Raw genomic sequence first — 23,270 nt, 5'->3', positions numbered from 1 at the left:
TAGGCTTCCAAGATTACCCTCGGACAACTCCTATTGGTCAGGACATGAATCACACTGTGAAGAGAAAATACATTTGGATTTTACCAGGTGAAACATAAATAGCTAGTTTTGTATGTGAAATCCAATTTACTTTGTTGATTTTTGGCAGTGGCGTTGTTGTTTTTGCATTTTAAATACTATCTTGAAAAAATCAGTGGATGTTCCTTTACTGAAAAGCATTAGAATTTTGGATTTCTGATCCTAAAAGTCTCACTGGAATTATCATGTCTGTCTTTTTGAGGTAGACAGAGACCTTAGTGGCTGGTTGCTTGAAGCCCTCACTACATAAACTGACTTACAAAGTCTCAGCTTCTTTCACTTAAGAAGTCTCACACTAAAAAAACCATAAACAAATCAATACTGGCTCCCTTTTGATGGTGTAATGTGTGTGTATCCATTGGTCACGGAGTGCACACATCCAGCGACAGGGGAATCATCCCACTCCAGAAGGAGCCTCCCTGCTGTAACTGCCCACCAGCAGAAATGCCCAGGATTTCATTCTGTCCGCCACATGATTGAATTTTAGGCAAAAACATGACAACGTGGAGAAAGAATAGAACCCAAGAGAACATCTCCTAAAGGCTTCTTCTAAGGCCCTCTGGTATGAAATACCAATGACACATCAGCTGTTGTAACAGCAAATGAACCTTGATCAAAGGGTGGTAAATAACAACACCACCAATGAAATAATCTCTGAAGAGATGCCCAATTTGGGCACAAAACTCAATTCCCAGCTACACTGACAGGAAGACGCAGGTGAAATGCTCTTCTGCAGCCTCATCTCTTCCAGCCTGATACCAGGGCTGGAAACAAAAGCATTCTCCTGCTGTGGCACTGAAGGCTTGGAAACCCAGCTGTTGTCTGGAGCTCAGAAACCCGCATCCCTCCTGCCTCCAGAGGGGCTGGCCAAGGAATTCCAGCCGGCACAATGTGCACTCTGAGCTAAGCAGGACACAAGGAGGGAGATGCAAGGATCCCCTGTGCCTCGTACTTTGCATTTAATGCAAAGACACTAATGCCTCTGAGTGTCAAACAGAGCAGGGCAGGGACAGAGACAGCTGGCAGTGCCTGTCTTTTCTTTTCAGTCCCCTCCTGTCACCCATGAGTAGCTTTCTGCCACCCTCTTTCTTAACACACTGTCCAAGACACTTTAGAGGAAATAGCCCCTTTTAACACTGAGCCAATTCCCCGCTGTTTGAAAGGCACGAGGAACCATTTCCCACCTGTTTAACAACTCCCTGTGGGACAGAGGGGTCAGCGCTGCCCCTGCTCCTGTGCTGTCCAAAACACAGGGCCAGCAGCATCTCCTTTCCTGTACAAAGCTCCAGATTCAAAACCCAAAACAGGGAAAGGATGGAGAACAGGACCAAAACCACAACACACCCATCATTTGTGATTGTGACATGGAAGACAAAAAAAAAAAACCAAGCACAAAAGAAAGTTGATGAGTGATGCTGGGAGGAGCAGCAGCCCCCTCCTATGTGCATGCTGCACTGCCATCTTCCCAGCCTGTTTTATACAGTAATCAAAGGATATTCTGAGCCTCTCAAAATGCCATCAACCCTCATTGAGAATGAAATAGAGCCCATCTCCATCGAAGCCTTTACAGCAGTAATCATTGCCACATGCTGGCCTGAACAGGGAGCTTTTACAGACAAAGATGGGTTTTAAAAATAAAATAAAAAAGCCTTCCTAAAATCTGAATAGAAACTTGATGATAATCTCCCAATTTTATTATGCAAGGGGGAAAAGAAACCCGTAATTGTGCACTCTTGGTCTCTTAAAGCAAAGAATAGGCTTCTTGATGAAATGCTGAGTTGATTTAGAGCAGGGCTGAGGTTCTGGTGGCAATAATAGTCTAAAAGAACTAACCATCCAGCTGATTTGGATAAAATAATCATTTTTCAACAGTCTAAATCTATACTTCATCTGTGCCTCCTCCCACCTCTCCCAACTGCATCTTTTGGAGAGTCTTTTTATAGCTTTGAAAATTATTTTCCCCTCCCCTCCTGCAGCATTCAACAAGAAAGACAGACTCTACTCTGGCTAACAAAGGGCGTTTTTTTCAGGCTGTGCTGGCATTTAGCTCCATTGCATCTATGTTTAGAAAGTACAGTATTTAGTGTTTATTTTACAGGATGCTCCAGAGTCCTCCCAAAGCATTACCCAGGAGTCCCACTGCCCTGGGACACAGCACTCTCCACCTCGGGGGCCAGACTGGTGTTCAAGGGCAACTCCCTGCAGCTCTGCCTGGTGCACTTGCAAATCATGCCCCTGTGTATTTTTTAGGTGCTTTTATTATTTTAAGAAAACCACAAATAGTGTTCCTCACAAATGGATATTTTTCACTAACAATTTCTGCTTCCCATCTCGTCACAGAAGGAAAATTTTCTCCCAGCTCTCATAATTATTTCCTGACTCTCAGTCCACTTTTCCATCTACTGAATTATGTAGAGTTGTTTAGCTTGCTGTTTTCCAAGAATGCCTCATCAGTGCAGTGCAAAAATATTTATTACTTACCCTTTTTATGTCTATTGACTTTTTCTTTTCAGGACAGAAAAGAAAAGGCATCAGCTGTGAGCTCTCTTTACTGTTAATGCAGCCAGCAGCTATTCATGGAGCAAGCAGATGCTGCCTGATTTTAAACCAGTTTATATTAGAGCTCAGTGAATTTACACGTAGAGCCACAGTCTGCAGAAAGTACTGTGAGGTGGTGATTTTGTTATTAACCCACCCCACAGTTTGCAGAGGCCAAAACACCACGCAGCTCTTTAGGAAAGTCTCTAACTCTTTACGCCTGACTCTGAAGCTACGTGCCTGAATGTGACAGGAAAGAGCTAATGCATTTAAAAAGCACTGTCCTAAGGCACTTCCCTGCAAAATCATGGGTTAATTTGGCCAGTTGGTGCTGATAATCAGTTCAGGCTGAGAAGAGTTTGCTCCTTGAGAGATATCCCTGATTTCAGCCAGCCTGTCTGCAAAGCAAGAAACTAACTGCCTTGCAAAGAATTCTCTGTGAAGACCCAGGAATCTTCTGTTCCATCTGAGTCCTCCACAGGAATTTTCTTCCTTTCTCCTCCAGCAAGTTTTAAAAAGGTATTTAAATACACTTGTTCTAGATACAGGTATTTGGTAAGAAGCTTTCCTTTTTAATGTAAAATATTAAGGCCACAATAATTTTTTGTGTAATGTATTTTACAGAGTATTTCTGCATGCTTATTCTCAGTACATTTTCACTCTGAGCACTCAAATTAGTCTGACTGGTATTAGTCTGGGTTCATCTCCTGCTTTCCATGGACAAGGTCGGCCTGGTGCTATCCACACTTTCAACAAAGACTAGAAACACATCCAGAAGAATTTTCCAGAAGAAGAAAGGTAAATAGGTAAAAATACTTGTGGTGGTGTGCCAGACACCAACTAAACACTAACAGCTCTTGGGAAGTGCTGAATGCAAAAGGCAGAGCGGAACAGGCAGGAAAATCCTACCTCTGGAATGTCATTGAAACATAGGAAAGCAGAAAATGGGAATTGAAGGTCTTAGAAGGGGGCTTGGTGGACTTTCAGAATTACCCTAAAGGTCTGAGGGCAGAAAATGCAGCCTAGGGAAACACACAAAATGTAGTGTTTAGCCAGAGACATGGAGAAACACAAACATCTCTAAGGGATCCTGCAGTTTTAAAGAAGCAAGAGAGTTAATGTGGAGTTACTCAGTGTAATCATCTGAAAGGCTGTGAAGTGCTTTGAGTCAATGTCTACTGCGTTTACCAGACCATCTGTTCTGGCACCGGAGGTTTTACTGCCACGCTTGCATAAGGAAGTGACAGAGGCAAAAAATTGACTACTAAGGCTTTCAGGAAGTTTTTGATCACCTTTTGAAGAGCAGCAATTAAAGAAAAGGGAAATAAAAAACTATAAAAAGTCCACAACCTGACAGACTGCACTAAGAGGTATCAAATCTGGGGGAGATTTGGTCATATTACTTTTTGGGAAGATACTGCAGAAGCAGAAAGGTGGCAAACCCCACAAATAAACAAAAGACATCTGTGTTGCCACCATTTAACAGCAAACACATACAGATGGCAACATCCTGTTTAGCTTTTTAAACAGAAGAATCAGAGAATTACAGAACATCCTGAACTGTAAGGGACCCACAAGGATCATGGAGTGCAGCTCCTGGCCCTGCACAAGACACCCCAAGAATCACACTGTGATAAACCAGAGATTTCTGATAGCTGGCAGCTCCTGAAATCCAGCACAAAAAAGTGCATAGCAGGCAGGAACAGGATCCAAACCCTGCTAAAGAGTCAGCATTAATTGCCCAGTGAAACTGTGATGTATTTTCCATCCCACCTGATACAATCAAGACAATCCTTCTAAAAGATAAACTCCACCTCAAGTAGAATTTCTGCACTTGATGCAGAAATTAAGAGACAAGAGACTCTTGTCTATGCTGTGCCAGAAGGTTGGACAAATGCTTTTAATGGCTCCACATAGCCTGGAGGTGTCCTCACATACATTTTGGTTAACTTCCAGATGAAGCAGTTTTACTGCCATCAGTGCCATGTGGCCAGGACACACCTGGAGAAATGACTGGGGCAGGAACATTTAATTGTCTTCTCTTACAGGGGAAGAAATGGGGACCAGGGGCTGCTGAAGCCCTGGACACAGAGGAATCATGGGCAAACCACAGCTCCCTCTGATCCTCACTGTCCCTTCTGGGCCGCCAGAAGCTGCTGCCTTGGGCAGGCTGACCTGGAGCAGAGACTGGGCAGAGCTAGAGAATAAAGCAGGGATTTATTGAAGGGTCTTTAAGGGTAAACCTTGGGCAGGACAAGAGCCTGGCCAGGGCTACACCTAAGGTGGAACCAAAATGGGCACAAAATGGATGAACAGTCATGAGGTCTGACACTTTTGTAAGTTTTGGTCCGTCTGCATATTGGATTTAATTCAGATTATGAAGTCCCATCCTTCTTGTTTTCTCCCATCAGTCCACCCTTGTTTGTGCTTTTGGGCCTGAAAGTTGTACCCATTGTCCTTGGTGTCCAGCAGCAAAAGGATTTGTCTCCCTGCTCTGTGAAGAGAGCTGAGTGACAATACGAGGCTCAGAACTGCACCCCAGAGTGCACAGAGTCTGAAATATGTAAAAGCTAAAACAAAGGCATCACCTCGTGGCATTGCCAAGGGCTGAGGACGCTGCACTGCCAGACCTAAGGCCACGCCAGGACTGCTGCAGTGGCACAGCAGATTCTGCTCCCCAGACACTGGCTCCAGTGTCCCACAGTCTGCTTTAGCCAGGCAGGAGAGTCTCCATGGACATTGGGATTACACATCTCTGAAAACAAATTGCTAGATTTAATTGCAAGGTGGGCAGGTGCTTCCATGATATACAGTATATGGGATAAAATTACAGGGGCAGTATCAGTGAGTAATAAACAGTACAGGCAGTTTTCATCAGGAATTAGCCAAGGATTTAGAGCAAAAAGCATTGTGGGGCACACATAGTGCTTGCAGTATTAGCATTATCTCTGCACACACAGGACAGCACTTGTAACAAACACCTGAATGAATCATCCAATGGATGTGAATGCAGGACACTCGAGCACTAGCTGGGCTCCTGTGCTCATGGAAACACTGCTGAGGATTCAGCTTATCTCTCAGAAGCACAGAGCTTCTAAACTCCATTTTTCTGGAGTATCTCTAGACTGTGGAAAATAAAAACTGGAAAATGCCAAAAACAGAATTGCAGCTGGAGAGTTTGAGATCCAGCGAAAGAATTCAATTTAGCTTAGGATGGTAATTTTTATTTAAAAGCTGCAGCAGTTGCAGAGTGGACTTCACAACAGAGGTCAGTGTTAAGGGTGAGAGCCTGTGCAGGGCTCTGCTCCCAGCAGCACAGGTAGGTCCCAAGGACGAGCCAGCAGGGAGCCAGTGTGGATGGGATGGAAATGCTGAAGCTGTGGCTGATCCTAGAGCTTTGTAAATCTCTGTAAGCCCTGGAGGAAGAGGGATGTGAGACTTCCTTGGGAGCTGGCAACCTCCCAGACGTGTTCCCTGTCTCCAGGGCTCTATCCATGGGCTGCAGCACTGTGGTGTTCATGCACACACAAACAGCTCTTCTCTCCCCATGGGAAGGAGTGGTTCACACAAGCCTCCTCCCACCGAGAAGCTGCAAGGATTTAGACCTGAGACCACTGCAGGGAAACTTCAGGGCTTTACTGAGAAAGTAAATGCTCCTGTTTCTTCCTTCGTTCCTTGACTTCAAAGGCTGCATGGGAGAAGGTTCAGGATCTCCTTGCTTTCCTCCTGCCCACCTCTGTCCCCATGGGGCCGTGCTGCTGGAACATCCAACCAGCACTGCCAGCACAGAGAGGGAGCACAGTGCCCTGACTGACTCCTGGCCACTGAAACTGCCTTTGGAGCAGCTGAGGTGGGACATAGAGTCTTTCATGCTTCTTATCCCTGAAAATGGCCTGGAGATCACATAGCTCTTGTCTGTTTTCCTTCTCCACAGTGCCTCACAATCTCCCCACAAGATGCAATCTGCCAGACACAGTGAACACAAACTACCCAAGCTGTGTCCATTCATTTGGTGCCCATGGCTGCAGCAGCACCATAATGCAATATCAATAAACAAGCCTAAATCAGAGCCTGTCCAAAGGAAGCACTGAGACAGAATGAGACAAGTGCAGATAGAGAGCTCTGACAGCACTCCAATTCCGTGTGATTCCTGTAGCTGACACCCATCTGCACTGAACTGTGCCCAGCAGATGCACATTACCTTAAATCAATCTTCACTAAAAGAATAGTTAACGTACCGAGAAACTGAGTGCCTCACAGAGGCAACAGAAACGTGTGTGCACACATGTATTACTGGATATTATTATCCAGAAAACACCTCTCTGCAAAGGAAACCAGCACATGGTGCAGAACTTTCAGCCTGGCCCTCTTTGACCTCTCTGATCTGGTCAGACAACTTGGCTCACAAACTAAAAACCTTTGGCAAAGGGTAATTGCAGCTTTGTTTAAATGTTAGATTGTTGTACAATGCCAGGGAAAAATTCCCAGCAACAGGAGTTACTGAGAAGAGGATACAGTCTGCCCACTGCCATTAAATTGAATTGCAAAGCAAAGCTCCCACTGTCTTTGGTGGTACAAGATCACAGTTTCAAACCAAGACAGGAAATTGTGAGGTGAGGAAAGGAGACATCATGTCAAGAATGTGATGGAGTCTCTGTATGGCAAAAATAAGGCCTGGGGTCTCTTTCTGCAGCTCTGCTGAATTCAAGGAGATGATGTGTGCAAGCTGCAATGGTGTGCTTTGAAGGTGGGAAAAGGCTTTGTGAAAGTTATTTGAACTTTCATCTAATAGCACCACCACCACCACTATCACTAATGATAATGAATAAAAATAAATACCTGCATTTTCATTCCACGAGTATCCCAGTGACCATGTTGGTTGCCCAAATAAGATGTTGTAAATAAATCTTTCAGAATATTAACTCCAGGATTTTTATTGGAATTCCCTCAGCTCTAGTGGGCTCCTCAGTGGGGCTGGTACCAGAGACAGAGGGCAAAAGGAGCGATTGAAAAAGCAGAAGAATCAGAGAATTGCAGCAAGGACATTTTCTGCTAAGCCTTTGTCCTTTAAACATGTCCCAGTGTTTCCAGCAGATATGGGAGAGAGATGAATTTAACAAACCCAGGATGTCAGACCCTGCCCTCTCGGCCCTGTGTTGGTGTAAGTGGCAGTACACCACTGTGTCACACTGAGCTCCAGAGATTTACACCCCTGTGACAGCCAGCACCTTCCAAAGGTGACTGCTGCCCTTCCCTCCGTTCCTCAGAAGCTGGCAGGAAAGGAAACAACCTCTCCAGAGAGAACCAGTAGTAAACCTGACTTATTTCAGATCACCATCAATCAGCTCTTGTAGCCACAAAAAGAGAGTTTCTCGCTTGCTGCTAAATCATGCATCATCCCCACTTCACTGCCTTTCAGTGATGCAGGAGAAATGCCACATGAACCCAGACATCTCCAGCTTCCTTGCCCTTAAAACAGCAGCACTTTCCTTCCAAACTGACTGTTAAGATCAGATATGTCTTCCTTATTCCCAGAAAGCACTGATTTCCTCAGGAGAGGGGAAGGAGCTTCCTGTGGGGCAGGGATACTGGCTCAGATTATACTCAGCTCTTCCACTCAGCTCACACCTGGCTATGAATTTGGAACTACCTCAGCTAAGGATAAATGTCCAAAAGGTGTCTAAGCCATGAGGAATAAACACCAGCATTTCCAAGGGGCTATACTGAGTGTTTAAAGTGTGACTTTGGACCAAAAGGAGCCTGGAGAGAAGACAAGTCCCTAGTTAAAACACACCTGATGCCCGTGTGAAAGCCCTCCCATCAGTAATGCATTTCACCACCCATCCCTTAGTTATGGGGGAAGGGGTGGCAGCTGAACTGGTGAAAGGCTGGAGCCAAGCACTGAACAGGCAGAGTCAGACCTGTTGAGGAGGGAACACAGATTCCAGATTCTGACCTAGCTCAGGAGGGAACACAGATTCCAGATTCTGACTCAGCTCAGGAGGGAACACAGATTCCAGATTCTGACCTAGCTCTGGAGGGAACACAGATTCCAGATTCTGACTCAGCTCAGGAGGGAACACAGATTCCAGACATCTGACTCAGCTCCTCACCTGCAGTGGGGCACAGACAGGTGGGACAGGATTCAGCACCCCAGAGCTCACACAGCAGGCCTGACACTGCAGCTGTCAGGAGTTAGTGCATAGAGAGACACCTCCACAAAGTAACTCATCCTAAATGCCCAGGGTAGGCAGCAACGTGCACCCCTGCTGCTCCAGTAACACGAAATGAGGTCTGTGGGAAGAGCTTGGACTGTGTCCCTATCCCTGAGTGGCTGGAGTTCTGTGAGCTGAATTCCCCCTGAAATTCCCTCTGTGCCTCAAGTCCCCACGTGCAGTGAAGAGCATTTCCTCCCCTGCCAGGGAGGGTGCAGAGATGAGCCTGCCAACATCTGCCACGTGCTCGGCACAAACACACATTTGGGAAGGGGGGCTATGAAAGCATCACACACAAACAGGAAGAGGGGCTGGGTTGGAGATCTGGCTCCGGACACAAAAGCTGCATTATCTGCACATTCCAGCTGCCCTCAGTGCCATCAGTGCCAGCCCTGCCAACACAACAGGCTGGCACACAGGGCTCTGGACTTCCTGCCACGTCACAGTGCAGAGGCAGCACTGCCTGACTTCAGGAGCCCCAGCTGTGCTTTCAGCACGGGCAGCCCAAGCTGAGCCTTTGTTCACTCGAGGCTGGGCCGTTAATTCAGAATTCACTGGGGCACAATGAACAGGGAGCCCAGTGACAACATTTTTATAGCCCCTCTCCTTACAACGGGAGCTGGTAATTCCCAAGGCAGCGCTGACCTGTATTGGATTGGTGTGCTTAAATCTCCCCCTGTGCTTTTATAATAACCAATATTTTCTGTCAGAGCTTGCTCTTACCCTGTTGGAATCAATTCTTGTCCTGGAGGTGTAGATGGGAGGAGGAATGTTGAAGGCTTGAGGAACAAGATACTCTTCAGCATCCATCATATCTTCCAGGTCTTCTTCATCAAGGAGATTTTGGAAGAACTTGCTGTCATTTGGGCTTGGGAGCTTCATACGATCGTCTCCCTGAACAGATTGTATTGAGAGAGGAAAAACATCAAAAGATGGGTTCATTTCCCAAAGAGAGAATTCCAGCCTGCCCAATGCCCTGGCAGCCAGGGGGCAGGGACCACACGTGCTGGTTTGTTTGTTCAAAGGCACTACATCCACATCATTTGTGGGTTTGTTTTGTCATTGGTGGAGTTTGTTTGTTTGTTTTTACTGGGAATACAATGAAAAAAAGGGATTCACTGTGTGAATCAAGCAAAACCACGTTTTTGGTATTCTTATGATTGAATTTTTGTTCTTTCTTCTCTCTTTTTCCCCACACAAATTCGGTTTCTGACCCAAGTTCTGACATAATTGGTGAAATATCTCAGCTGTTTAGGCTCAGATAGGAGGGGTGGGGAATTACAAAGAAACTGTTGTGTCTGGATGTTTGCTTTATTTTATTTTGTACTTTAAGGGAGTTAGAGGGGAAATTTCTCTCCTATCTGCATGGAAAGTTCTGCAGAATGTAAGAGAGCTGAAAACAGCAAAAATCAAACCAGGGAACAGCAGTGCCTTGGAATAACACCTTGAGCTTGAGGGGCAAAGCCACGTGTGGATTTGTGGCACTTGGCTGGTGCCACAGAACATCCCAAAAGGCAGCCCATGCCACAGACACCCACCAGCCTATGGCAACAATGCTGAACGGCCCTGGCTGGCTGGGAGTGGCCTCCCACTGCTCAGGAATTCCTGAGGAATGCCACATGAGGAATCCAGCAGGGAGCGATGGCTGTGCTGTGGGCTGCATGCAGACCCATTGAACAGCTCAGCAGCAGGTTTGTGATGTTGGTTGTGCTGGTGGCACAGGTTCCAGTGCAGTGCAGGGACCCTGGTTTCTCCTCCAGGAGCTCACATCCTCTGCAAGGAGCACTGGAGAGGTGAAACACCCACCAGAACAACCAACAGGGGAGGGAAGGGCAGGGGGAGAAATGCAGGAAAGAGGTTTTTGGAATAAGGAAACATGTCCTATCTAACAAAGTCATTTACTCAGACTGATTTTTCCAGAATCAGCTGAACTTACAATTTACCACAGCGAGGAACTCCTCATTCAGCTGGGAATTTACCACTGCAAGAGGAATTCCTCATTCAGGACCAAAATTCCTCTGGACTAGTATTTCACTTTCCACCCATCTTTCCTTGTGCAGAAGCTGAAGGAGAGCAGGATGATGCACAGTGTGCAGGACACACCACAGGTCACCTGGCAGCTGCACCCAGTGAATCTAACACGCACTGTGGGGCTAGCACTGCACCCACTGAGGAGACAGGAATGACACTGGCTGTGCCTCTGGAGGCTCTTCCAGTAGGAATTCTAGGTGAGTGTGAAGCTGAGGATCAGCTGGGTGCACCCCTGCCCTGTGCTCTGAGATGTGGAGCAGATACAGCACGAGAACAGCATTCCCTGCATCAATTCCCTTGCTCTGGTCTCCAGTGTTTCCCCATCACTTTTAAGTTTTCCTCTTCCTTTGAACTGCTCACACACGGTGCCCCAGGAACCTTACACATTGTGTGGCTGGAGTGTGAGCTGGAATAAACACACACACGGGCCCAGGCTGCCACCAAATGAGGGGAGGACACAAGGACACATGGCTGTCCTCAGCACACACAGCTCCAGCGACCTGGGCTCTGCAGGTGTTACATTCCCCTGGGGAATGGTTTCTCCCCCCTCAGGGACTCCTAGAGCCTGTAACCATGTAGTTTAACCCTTCCTCCCATTTCTGACCCCATTGGCTGTGTCCCAAACTGCCCCTCCCTGGCAGGAGCTGAGAAAAGACCCTCTTCTTCCTCACTCATCCTCTTTCCCTCTGGTCACCACCTGGAATAAACGTCTTGAACTGCAGCTGGGGGTCAGAGCCTCTTTTGGATCCTTTGTCCTGTCCCTGAAATATTCCTCCAAAGCCCTCTAAGGCCTGAGCTAGCACTGGAACCTCGGAGGGGTTAAAGGACGATTTATTTCATCCAGGCACCACCCTGTTCCCCAGGGCAGTTCATGGGATGAGGGATGAACCCTTCACACCCTGTCACGGGATGGGAAACCCCCAGAGCCTGCAGGGTGTGAGGAGAACAGAGAGGGGAGCTCCTCCCCAGCACTGGAGGCACCAGTGGGACACAACCCCCTTCTTCTGAGAAACTTTCATGTTCAGGCTGTGAAAAGTACCCTGCGTGTGATCTCAGCAGTGCAGGGGGAAGACTCAGCCTCATTAATTTTAGAACCAAGGAAGCCCTTGGTCTAAAAATAGATCCACTGTCCATCAATGGACAAGATTTGTCCCTGGTTTCACGAGGGAATGCAAAGCACTGAGCAGCTTGTGAAGCCAGAGGCTCTGTATGTGCTCATAAACGCGAGCCTAGAAAATGAATTTCAGACTGTTGCATTATTAATATTATTAATTTTGAGACACCGACACTGTCCATTCCACTTCATGCTTGTAGAACACTGTGGTCACAGTTTGCTTTAGGTTCAAGAGCACCTTGAACTGCAGAAGATCCACAGGCAATGCCCCCAGCAGTCGGGTGCTGCAGACAGAACTCTTTTCCCTCCCCTGTGGTGCCCCAGGGCTGCTCACCTGAATTACCAGGTATCTCTGAGGGTCCCGAGCCATCCTGGAGAACTCAGCAGCCAGCTCCTTGAATTTTGGCCGACTGTCAGCGTCAATCATCCAGCCTGGATCAAAGATGAGAAAGAAAACAGTTAAGTGTCAGGGGTGGAAATAATTCCCTTTTTTTTTAAATACACGAGTTTGAAGTGCTTGATAGCTCTGGCCCAAAATAAGTTGCAATAAAGAACCCAGAATGGAAAGTTAGAATTCTATGATGCATAAAATGGGCAACACCTGGTTTGGCCAGACTAGACTGTTCCTTACTGCATGGAATTTTTCTCCATTTGCTGGGCTCCTCTCTGCCCCAGAGGCAGCAACACAGCCTTGCCATTTTCTCCACCTTGCATGCTTAGATATCAGCACTGACTGACTTTTATTAAGGAAGTGTCTCACCAGATGGGACATTTTTGCACTCAACAAAGCCCTTGCCCGATTTAATTTCCACACCTCCATGCACAGTACAACTGTTTTCAGATGACACTTAATTTACTTCCAGTTGTCCTTTCCTTTTTTTTTGCAGGGCTTTTGTGTACAAAGCAAAAGGGAAAGGAGTATATATGATGGATGAGATGTCTGTATGTTAATCTCGCTTAAATTAAGCCAGAAATATCAGAGAGACATTTCTAATTCTTTTTAAATTAGAAGCATAACCTTGGAGGATACTGTCAGAGAGGGGGTATCTTTGAGACAAAAAGTTGGAAGAAACCACATGCAGACTTTTTTTCTTTTTTACTGGAGCAAAAATATTCATAAATTTTTGTACCGGACTAAGAATGATAAAAAATAATCCTCTCTATAGCATTTCTCCTATTAATTTGACTTTTATTATTACAGTTGCAATCACCATTCTTGCTACTAAGAATAAAACATTCATGACTTCCCTCTTCAATATTTGGAAACGGGATTTCTCCTCACAGCCTCCTCTGGCTGGGTATCCACTTGCCATAATTATGTTTAATACTATCTTTTTTTACATCAGAATCGATTGTCATGGAAATGACAAGGGTTTACAATAACAATCATGCAATTCTGACTTCACAGCAAATACATGAGATAACATCTGACAGCAATAAGAAGCTGAGCTAACTCGGCCCTTCATGGCCAACAATTGCAGAATTGCAGAAGATGTGCAGACAGTGTTGAAATGGAATTTACAGGGTCCTGGCAGGCTCAGGTTTGGCAGCAGCAGCCTGCCCTGGCTCCCAGCTCTGTCAGACTCCCTGTGCAGATGTTTGAACAAGTGTCCCCTCTCACAGGGTACCAAAGTGACAATTCCTTACACTTCACCATCACCATATAGACGTCGATGGTGCAGATGGGGGGCTGGGGCAGGCGCTCCCCCTTCTCCAGCAGGTCGGGGATCTCGCGCGTCGGGATCCCGTCGTACGGCTTCCCCCCAAAGGTCATCAGCTCCCAGATGGTCACTCCTGGGCACACAAACAGGGGTTCAGCTCACACCACACAGCTCCCTCTCACAGCAGAGCATCCTGGCCCGGTTCTGGACTGCAATCTCTTCTTCTTCACCTGCTAAAACCCTGAATTTTTTGGGGCCAGGAGGAGCTGAGCAGCTACAGAGTGCTCAGCTGCCATCTGCACTCAGACCATGACAGTCTGCCACTCAGACACTGGGAAATGGGGAAACAGCACTCCGTGCCAATCTTCAAATGCAACCTCCCTCATTTTTATTGCTCTAAGAAATGGCCTGAGAGACCTGAGCACACGAGAAAGGTCTGAGACAAATGAGGGGCGGTAAAGTGAATGGGTGCAATAACAGAAGAATGCATCACACTCTTTTATCAAAAAGGGAAATGAATGCCTGATGTACTCTATTATTTTAAGGGGAAAAGCACCGATGTTCCCTAACTCAGAGCATCAATTTCCCACAAAGGTACAGCACTGAGCACCATTAGGGCATTGGCTGTGCCTTGTAAGTCATTCACAGGCACTGCTATCATTTTTTTCCCTTAAATCACCTTATGGATTTGAGTTTACAACGGTGCTGTACTGCAAACCCAAGATTCTCCTTGTGAAAAGCCATAGGATTTGTTTTGGCTTCAGAGCTGGAAATAAAGATCATACATCATAAGTAAAAGAATTTGTACCTGAACAGAATCCTAAATATTGAAAATGCTGCTCTCACACCATTTTGTTTAACTTTTATTTGTATTGCAAAGGTCATTTGAAGCACGCCTCACATCAGTGCCATATTTTGACATCTGTCACGCTAATGTGAAAAGTGATGGGCAAAATTACCCAGTGAGCAAACCGTATTTATTTCACCCTCATTCATCTCCTCATTGATATTAAATAACTATAGCTTGTCAATTGTTTATGGTCTTTTTCTTTCTGATTACAGATGTTCTGGGCTTCCTGCATTTAAAATGAATTTCATAAATGAAGGCATATTTTTCCTGAGTGATCCAAGATACACAGAATTTGAAGAGAAAGATCAGTTGAACTCTCCCAGGCTTTTCTCAGCTGACTAGGAGAGGGCAGCTCCCAGCCACAGCAAAGAGTCTTTTGCTGCTACCCACAGGTAAAAGTGAGTAATGAATAGAGCTGAACACCCTTTTGGTTCCAAATGACATGGCAACAGGAAATGCAAATAGCGCTGCACAGCCCCAGACACTGCTGCAGTTTTCCATTTACAAAGGCAGAGATGATTTCATTAGTAATAGCTGTGCCAATAAACGGGCAGAGCCCTAGCAGAGGTGGCAAACAGCTCATCAGAACAACCATTAGCAACACTGAACGAACACCTCGTTCCTCAAATATGACTTTTTCTGTGTGTGTGCAGCTCACCAATCCCCAAGTTATCTGTGAAATTAAATAGAGTTTGTTCTAGTTAGTTTGGAGAGCTTGTGTCTTCCTTTTCTTTCCCCTGCCATATTTGCCCTGTATTATGACAAATTCCCTTTTATCTGACTCTAGGTAGAGAAAGTCCCATAAGCCTGAAAATGTTTTTTGACATTCATGGCTTTTAGAGTTGAGCTTTTCAAAGGCTGCTGAAAATTGTGACCTGCAGCTGTATTTTTATGAATCTGTGGCTAAGCTGAAGGAGGTCTTCTTCTGTCATAATAATCAGCCAAACTGCTGCCAGAGCAGACCTGGAGGCGCTCACCCCGGTGGGGAACATCATGATAACATTTTTCAGTGAGCAGGGCAGTAACACAGGAGACAGTAACAATTGCTGCTTAGAGTTACACATTTAAAGGAAAAAACAAAAAACCTGAAGAGCAAACGCCTCTGGAATTATCTCCTTTGAGAAAAGAGGGTATCTTTAACATACCAGCACAACTTGGTTTAAGGCTTTAAAAGACAGGACTTTTTAAACTAATGATGTGAAGATTTACCATAGCTCCACACATCACTCTGATGGGTGAATTTCCTGTAGTGTATGCACTCCAGAGCCATCCACTTAATTGGCATCTAGGGAAGGACAAGAGAAATGTAACCTTAGAAATACAGCATTAAAACAACACAACACATCCTGTATGAAGACAACAACTTTCTCCCTGCCTCCTTCAATGGTGAGCCTGAAGAAAAGCAGCACTGTCCCCCAGAGGAAAAGGCTGTTCCTGACCTCCGGAATGGGGCTGTGCCTCCTAAAACTTGGAGGTGAGAAAGACAAACCAGCTACCTGCAGAACTTTGGATATTTACTGATTCAGAACCAGTGGAACTTGTGTTTTCATCACACCAGGTTAAAGAGGGACCAGTGCAAAAACTGCATATAATTCCCCTAAATCTGAAGTGCAGCAGAGAAGCTGAATGCACTTCAGATTTAGCATTATTCTGCATTATTCTGAATGCAGAAGCTTTTTTTCCTTAACAGTTTGCAATCTGAGACAGCAACACTGCTATCTGAGCTGTTCTCTAATGAGGCCAGGTTACAGTGCAGTGACCATAACACTTCACCATCATCATCATCATCATCATCATCATGGCAAACAGGCAACGAGGAGACCTGGCAGTGCTTTATTGTAAACTCCTGATGTCTGTTAGAAATGTGCCAGTTCTGTGTGTCAGCACCGCAGTGAGAGGAGCTGCTCCCCACACGACGCCAGCAGCCCCACGTTCCTGCCAGGGAATCACCTCGGGGCGAGCTCATCTCTTCTCACAGAGAAGGGCGTGCAGGCAAAGCAATCCCCAGTGTTCCTGCAGTGCAGCCCACCCTCTGGAGCTCCTGTGGGAATGGGATTTGTGGTGTTCCTCATTCCAGGAACAGCCGTGCAGTCCGTGAGCTTCTGCTGGACAAACACTTGGGAGATTTTTACCTGCCAGGGACTCGGATGGGTTGCCTGCAGTTTGGAACTATGGAAGAGGTACTGGAATAAACCAAAGGGATGAGTAACTGCAGGCAAAATGTGAACAGATGGTGGGTGTAAAAGCAGAGGATGTGTCTTCATTCAAACCCTTATGAAACTACCTTCCATGAAGTTCACTAATGAACATAACCCATGGAGTTACGGCAAAAATAGCACTTGTAATAAAGGCTGCCTTAACTCTTGCAAAGACAGCTCATCCTCCCCCACTGAACTCTGCAGAGCGCATTGCTTTCATTCCCGTTGTACCCCAGCTGGGAACAGTTGCTGAAGGAGCAAAGCTGCCTGTTCATTACGGGATAACTCGGGTTGGAGGTGGCTCAGGAGGCCTCTAGTCCCCCCTCAGGTCCACAGCAGGCTCAGCTGCCCAGGGGATTAGGCCAGGTTACTCAGAGATTTGTCCAGTCTGGACTTGAAAACCTTCCAGGATGGAAGCTGCACCCCCTCTGTTGACAGCCACTTGTTTGTCCAGTGTGACCTTCCCTTAGCACGCTCTCAATCCAACGTGATGCTGCCAACATCCTTTGGATTTCACAGGATGCTTTTCCGGACCTGGGAATGATACATCTGACATAAATCCTGCTCCAGAGCTCTCAGCAGGGTAACAAGGCCAAGACACAGCTGCCAGGGAACAGCTGGTTTGCAAGGATCAGCCCTTCTTCTGTCATTCACTGTCAGACGGAGGGAAGAGGCTGAGGCTTACCGAGGAGAGGATTACAGAAATGAAGGAACCAGGGAACGCTGCCAAACCCCGCCTTCCTTGCCAGAGGTCTCCTTCCATGGGGAAACGGGAAAGCATTGGTGGCTCCTCCCAAGCCCTTCATCTCCCTGAGTGACCTGCCCCGGGCAGCAGCCACACAAAGAGGCAGCAGCTCATCCCAGAGAAAAGCACACACTGCCAGCAGCTGCTCGTCCCAGACAGGGGCACGAGTGAGCACAAAAACCCACAGACAGCAAGGAGACAGCCAGCAAACTGAACATCCAGGAGAAGGAATGACAGGTGAAGCAAATCCTTTGGGATTCTGTGACAGATTGAAGTGGGGAATTTCAAGATGTTTAGGGAGCAGCCAGAAGCACCACGTACTTACTGCTTTCTGAATTTTATCATGCATTCATCTGAAACTGGCAGAAATGAGGAAAGGCACTACAGGGCCGTGGTGTGGCTTGCTGGAAAGTAAGAGGGGAAAATGTCTGGTTTCAAAATGATCCTTGAGCTGGCTTTTAGTGGCCTGGCACTCAGCATGGTACTGGAGAGGTGGACACAAGACAGAACATACTCAGGCTCTGCCAATGTGATAGAAGAGCTGAAATCTCATGTTCTGTGGCCTTCCCTTTTGTTGTCACAAAAATTCCTTGTCTGGGAAAATGGGACTGTGTGTTATTGAGGCGTATGCTGGCCAGACAAAGAGGCTGGGCAGGAATGCCCCAGAACATCCATCACTCATCGAACCAGAGTATTCCAAACAAGACACAAACAGGGGCACGTGAAAAAAAGCAAATTCTGGGTGTGAGAACTGCTCATGCAGTTGTATTTCAGTGCCTGGAGAAGCTCCCTGTGCAAAGCCTGAGCAGCTGTAGTGTGTGCCCTCACAAGGCAGCTCTCATGCAAGGCAGGGCTTTGCTCAGTCACTGACAGTCCCACAGTGACACCTGACCTAAGGAGTGGCTTCGGGAGGTTTGTCACAGCACAGCACATTTACCCCAGACGTGTTGAGCACTCACCTTTCCCCCATCAGCATTGTACTCCTTCTCATCCCCTTCCAGGAGCCTGGCCAAGCCAAAGTCAGTGATTTTCACGTGGTTTGGTGATTTCACCAGCACGTTACGGGCTGCCAAGTCGCGGTGCACGAGTCTCCTCTCTTCCAGGTACATCATTCCCTGCAGGAATAACAATAGAACAAGAATGCTAATAAGTCCTACATGGTTTTTAGAGCTGACTTTCACTGGTGGCATGTCAAATGGCTGGTTCAATTATGAGTATTTACAATGAGGAAACGGCCTAGAGGGCAGAAGTTGAACGTTGCTCTTGCTCTCAACAGGATTAGATGACCTTGAGTTAGCCCAGTATGAATGATTCTGTAAGATTCAATTACCAAAGGGAAAAAACCCAACAAAATAATATATAGATAACTCTTTTGCTTCAGCAAGCCTAAAATCTGGAAATGTGAGACAAAGAAAAGAAATATTATGGCCCTTGTTCTTCAGACAGGAAATCTGATGACCATAAAAAATAATCAATTTAGCCAAAGCCCCCTAGAAATTAGACCACACTGGGAAACAATCCCGGCTCTGTTACATTCTTGACAAGTGCCTTTAATTCAAGATAAAGATTCTCGTCCATCTTCAGATGGTTTTTAAGTTGGTCACAAATTTTCACTGTCCTCAGTGGATTAGAAGGAAAACAATTCTTTATTCCAAGTGCTGCAACTCCCTCACCTTTTCACTCCCTTGAAATACTGCCTGTAGTATTATAATAAGGCATTAGATCAATGGTCCCTTTTTTTATGAGCATATATATTCTGTTAGAAGTATATTGTGTTAACAAGCCCATCCAGCTGCCTTTAAAGATAAGGTAACATATACTCAAACTGCCTGGCCTTCACCTTATTCTCATTCTGATGGGAGACCAACCACCTACCATCGGCATGGAAACGTGCACCACGCTTTGTGACACTCAGATCAACACCAAAGCTCGGGCCTATTAATTACAGGACACACAAAGGATGGCTGGGCAGGGTTACAAGCCTGTAATTTCATTAAAAGACATTTATAGCATTAACCACCGTTATTAGAACTTAGAGATGAAATCACATACTTGACAATTGCCTTTAAGGTTTCTCTTAATATATTAGCTCCGTATAATATATATGATAATTTTTAAAAAAGTCATTGCTGAATACCAAAGAGATCATATTACCCCATAATACGGATGATAATTCAGAGAGTCACATGTAGTGATTAAAATAACCAGATTACTCAGTGCCATGGGCCTGATGTCATTATCCTTCACAGCCTGAGGAGCCCACGGGTGCCAGTCCCCATCCAAGGCACACAGCCCTGGCACAGGGAAGCTGTGACTGCCCCATCTTTTGACCATCAGAATTGTAAGTCTTTAAAAGAATAATGTTTCTTGACGTCAAATCAAAACCACTGGAAAAGAGGACAAATCTCATGGGCTAAACAATTGTGAGTCACACAAGAATCACACCGTGATACCAGCTGAGAGAATTCTGCTGGCATCAGAATGTATCAGGCCCAAATAAAATTATAATAGATTATAATATATTATAATATATTATAATAGATTTTATAATAATTATAAAATCTTTAATAGATTAACTTGCACCTATCAGCACCGAAACAATGTGAAAATATCGCAGGTTTCTTTTGGCCAAAGTGAAAATACAGAATTTGTCTTGTCAAAATGAACACAGACTACCTGTAGCACGGCTTTAGCCTCCTGTTTCTAGTTAATGACGGCAATTAACTCACAATTAAGTTGCTTGCTTAGGACAGCTGGGTGCAAGGTGCTCTCACTGGGAAGCTGGGTGATCCTGGCTGTGTCCCCCCTTCCCCTGGAGCAGGATCCCAGCCTCCTGGGCTGTGTGGGCAGACCATTCCTCTCCCTTATTCCCAAAGAGCTCACAAGGACAGGGATGTTCTCCCTGAGCTCTGAAGGAACCACAGCTCAGGACACTGCAGCCCAGAGAGGAGAGGGAAACTGCAGCTGTGCTTACAGCAATGCATCCCCACTGCACTGTGTGCACTGCTGCTGCAGCTGCACCAGCACCGCCTTCCTCTGTGCAAGAGGCCTTGAAACAAGAACTGACTGCTAAACAACAAACCTACTACTGCAAACCTCTCCTTGGCGGGCAATAACATTTACTGCAAACTCACTACAGTTTAGAGACGGGCAGGATCACACTCCTGATGGCAAAGGCCGTTTCAAACTGCTGTTTCAAAAGCAAATGGACAAAAATGTGTGCTCCACGTGCCAGCAGAAGGAACAGACCTGTCTGCTCATTTGAGTGCTCAGAGACTTCAGCTTTCTGCTCTCAGTGGATCACACGCTGCTGGAAAAGTGTTTGATGCTTTTCAAAGAGGCAGCCAAGGAGAGGCATCAGTTTGAGCAGGCTTTTGGAATGCCATTCATTAACTGCTTCAGCTAGATGAGCTCCAGCTCCCTCCTCTAAGGGGCAGGAAGGCTAAAGGCAGCCTATAAAGGAGTTCAGCAATAATGGGGGAGCTGTGGCCAGTGCTTCCCTGGTGCTGCAGTTCCAAACTGCCCGCCAGGGAGATCGCCTGCCTTGCCTGGAAGGGAGCCCAGGGCAGCAGGTTTGAACAATGGCCACTTCTCCCCACCCAGCACTGACCTCTTGCCAATGCAATTACAGTCAGGAGAGTGCATTGTGCACTGCATTCAGCCTCTCCAAGAAAGTGTATTTAAAATGGATTACTTCTGCTCCTTAGGCAGGCAATCAATAGAGATGTGGACTGCAATAAGTCTGTGGGCTGCAGCACTTATCCTCTGTGTCTCTTCAGAAATTAATTAAAAATCAATGAAGTGTGCAGCCTATTAATAAGGAGCCTCCAGATTAACAGATACAAGCACAGCCTTCCCTCAGGTTCAGAACAAGCACAGCCCCAGGGCAAACACTGGAAACTCTGCAGCGCTCCAAACCATCCCACACCCTGACCTTCCATGGCCATGCCCTGCACCTGAACTGCAATATCCCCAAATTTCATGCTGTGTGTTTCCAGTCAGCTGAACAGGAGGAACTGGGGGAAGCGTTCACAGCTTCTCTGCTGGCCTGCTAGGAAATGAACTTAGGGCAAAGCAAAACTGCCTGTGTGAAGGTGGGATCCAGCAAACATCTAACAGAGGGCTCAGTCCAATGTCTAATCTTCATCACAAACTTTTTTTTTTAGACAGCTTACTTGGGCAATGACTCCTGACCGTGCAGCAGATAACTTTTCCCTGGAAGTGTGCTGATAATCTGGCATGTCATGCACTGGATGAAAGGTTTTCCAGTATTCACCTTACCTAGTGGCATGATAATAAAATATGTGACAAAACAGGTCTTTGCTGCACGCTGGGTACTTGGCTGGTTTGGCTGAGACAGTGTTTTTGGACAGCTAAAATTGCCCTCCCCTCCTCTTGGGCAGTGCCCACAGAGCAGGCAGGAGCACTGTGGTGGCACTACCTGGTGCCACCTATTTTTAGATGAAAATACCAATATTTTCAGACAAAAATCCCACTGCAAGAGCCCACAGCAGCTCCTTGCTCTGCAAAAGGCAAATATTTACAGAATTCCACTGATCCCCCTGAAACACTTGAGAGGTGAAAATTTTTACCTCAAGGCATATGTTTCATAGGGCACTTCCAGTCCAATTAAAAGCTGTTAGCACTATCTTGTGTCCTCATTAAATTAAGCACGGAGGATTTTCTTTTCTTCTCTGAGCAAACTGCATGACTGGGGGAGAATTTCTGCTGTAGACACCTTTATTTGAGAGATGCCCCTGAAGCTCACTCAGCTCTGGGGCTCTGCATTTTCACCACTTTTAAAATCACCGTTTCAGGGTAAATAGGGAAACAGCAGGACAGTGGAAGCACTGATTTCAGAAACCAGCACTTCCACAAGCTGCTCCAGTGCCAGGGCTCCCAGGCTGTGCAGGGGAGGAGTGGAACAAGGGCTTGTTTTACCTCTCCTGTCTCTTCTCCCGTGAGCAGAGCAGGCAGTCCGTCTGTGCACCGGCTCCTGCTTCGGACTGCAATACTGTTCCACAAAAGAAAATGTTCTAATCTGTTCTAAAGGCTTCTGATACTCTGATTCAACAGAGTTCTCGAATAAATTACAGCTTTGAACTTCCAAACTCTGTTGCCACTAGGTTTCTGAGCACTTCTTAAAAACCCACATCACAGGTAACCATAGTTACCTATTACATACAGTTTTTTTCCTCTTTATTAATTGAGTAGCTTATGACAGTGACAGAACAGGGGAGGCCAGAACACAAACAGATTGTGCTCTCTGATACTGGCTGCAGAAACCTGCTCAATAACCACTACCCTTATTCAATAAATACAGAAGAGTGCTGGAATGGGGTGTGGAAGGCAGGAATGTGGTTTTGAGAGCTGCCTGTTGCCCCAGCTAAGCCATCCCGTTGTTACCAGTGGTTCAGAGCACTGCTGTGCTGAGTGAGAGCCCACAGGGTGTCAGTCCCGCTGCCACCATCCCACGAGCTCCCTGCCCTCAGACTGCCCCTCCTCCTGTGCCCTGGGGGATCCCTGGACACAGCTGCCACCCTTCCCCGGCCACCCCGCGGCGCTGGCAGTGCCACCCACAGCCAGGGGCTCTGCAGGGACAAAGTGCAGCTGAGCAGGGCCTGGCCCTGCCCCTCTGCCCAGCCCCAGCCACACACCAGCTCCACGGAGACAGGGGGCACCACAGCCAAGGCAGTCTGAACTTTGCTCCAGGATGCTCACAGAAAATACAGTGTAACTCTACCCTTCAGTCTGTGCGCTCGGGTAACCATGGGGCACTCACTGCAGGGGAATTTTGTGCTGTATGTTGGTTTACTCTCCTGGAAAGGGGTTCTGCACAC

At 46.5% G+C, this 23,270-nt stretch overlaps 1 protein-coding gene across 1 annotated transcript in view; it reads right to left on the bottom strand.

The window, feature by feature from the left end:
- ERBB4 (erb-b2 receptor tyrosine kinase 4) overlaps nucleotides 1-23,270 on the bottom strand; it is a 528,150-nt gene that overhangs the window by 4,565 nt on the left and 500,315 nt on the right. The window contains exons 21-25 of the mRNA XM_063400120.1: nucleotides 18,390-18,545; nucleotides 15,697-15,772; nucleotides 13,624-13,770; nucleotides 12,311-12,408; nucleotides 9,555-9,725 (exon numbers count right to left, since the gene is read on the bottom strand). Coding sequence (XP_063256190.1) covers nucleotides 9,555-9,725; nucleotides 12,311-12,408; nucleotides 13,624-13,770; nucleotides 15,697-15,772; nucleotides 18,390-18,545 — 648 coding nt within the window. The remainder of the gene's footprint in view (nucleotides 1-9,554; nucleotides 9,726-12,310; nucleotides 12,409-13,623; nucleotides 13,771-15,696; nucleotides 15,773-18,389; nucleotides 18,546-23,270) is intronic.

Source organism: Prinia subflava, chromosome 6 (genome assembly GCF_021018805.1).
Source record: "Prinia subflava isolate CZ2003 ecotype Zambia chromosome 6, Cam_Psub_1.2, whole genome shotgun sequence".
In the NCBI taxonomy this organism is placed as follows: Eukaryota; Metazoa; Chordata; class Aves; order Passeriformes; family Cisticolidae; genus Prinia; species Prinia subflava.
Note: the sequence above shows the minus strand (reverse complement) of the source record. Positions and strands in the feature narration are given on the sequence as shown.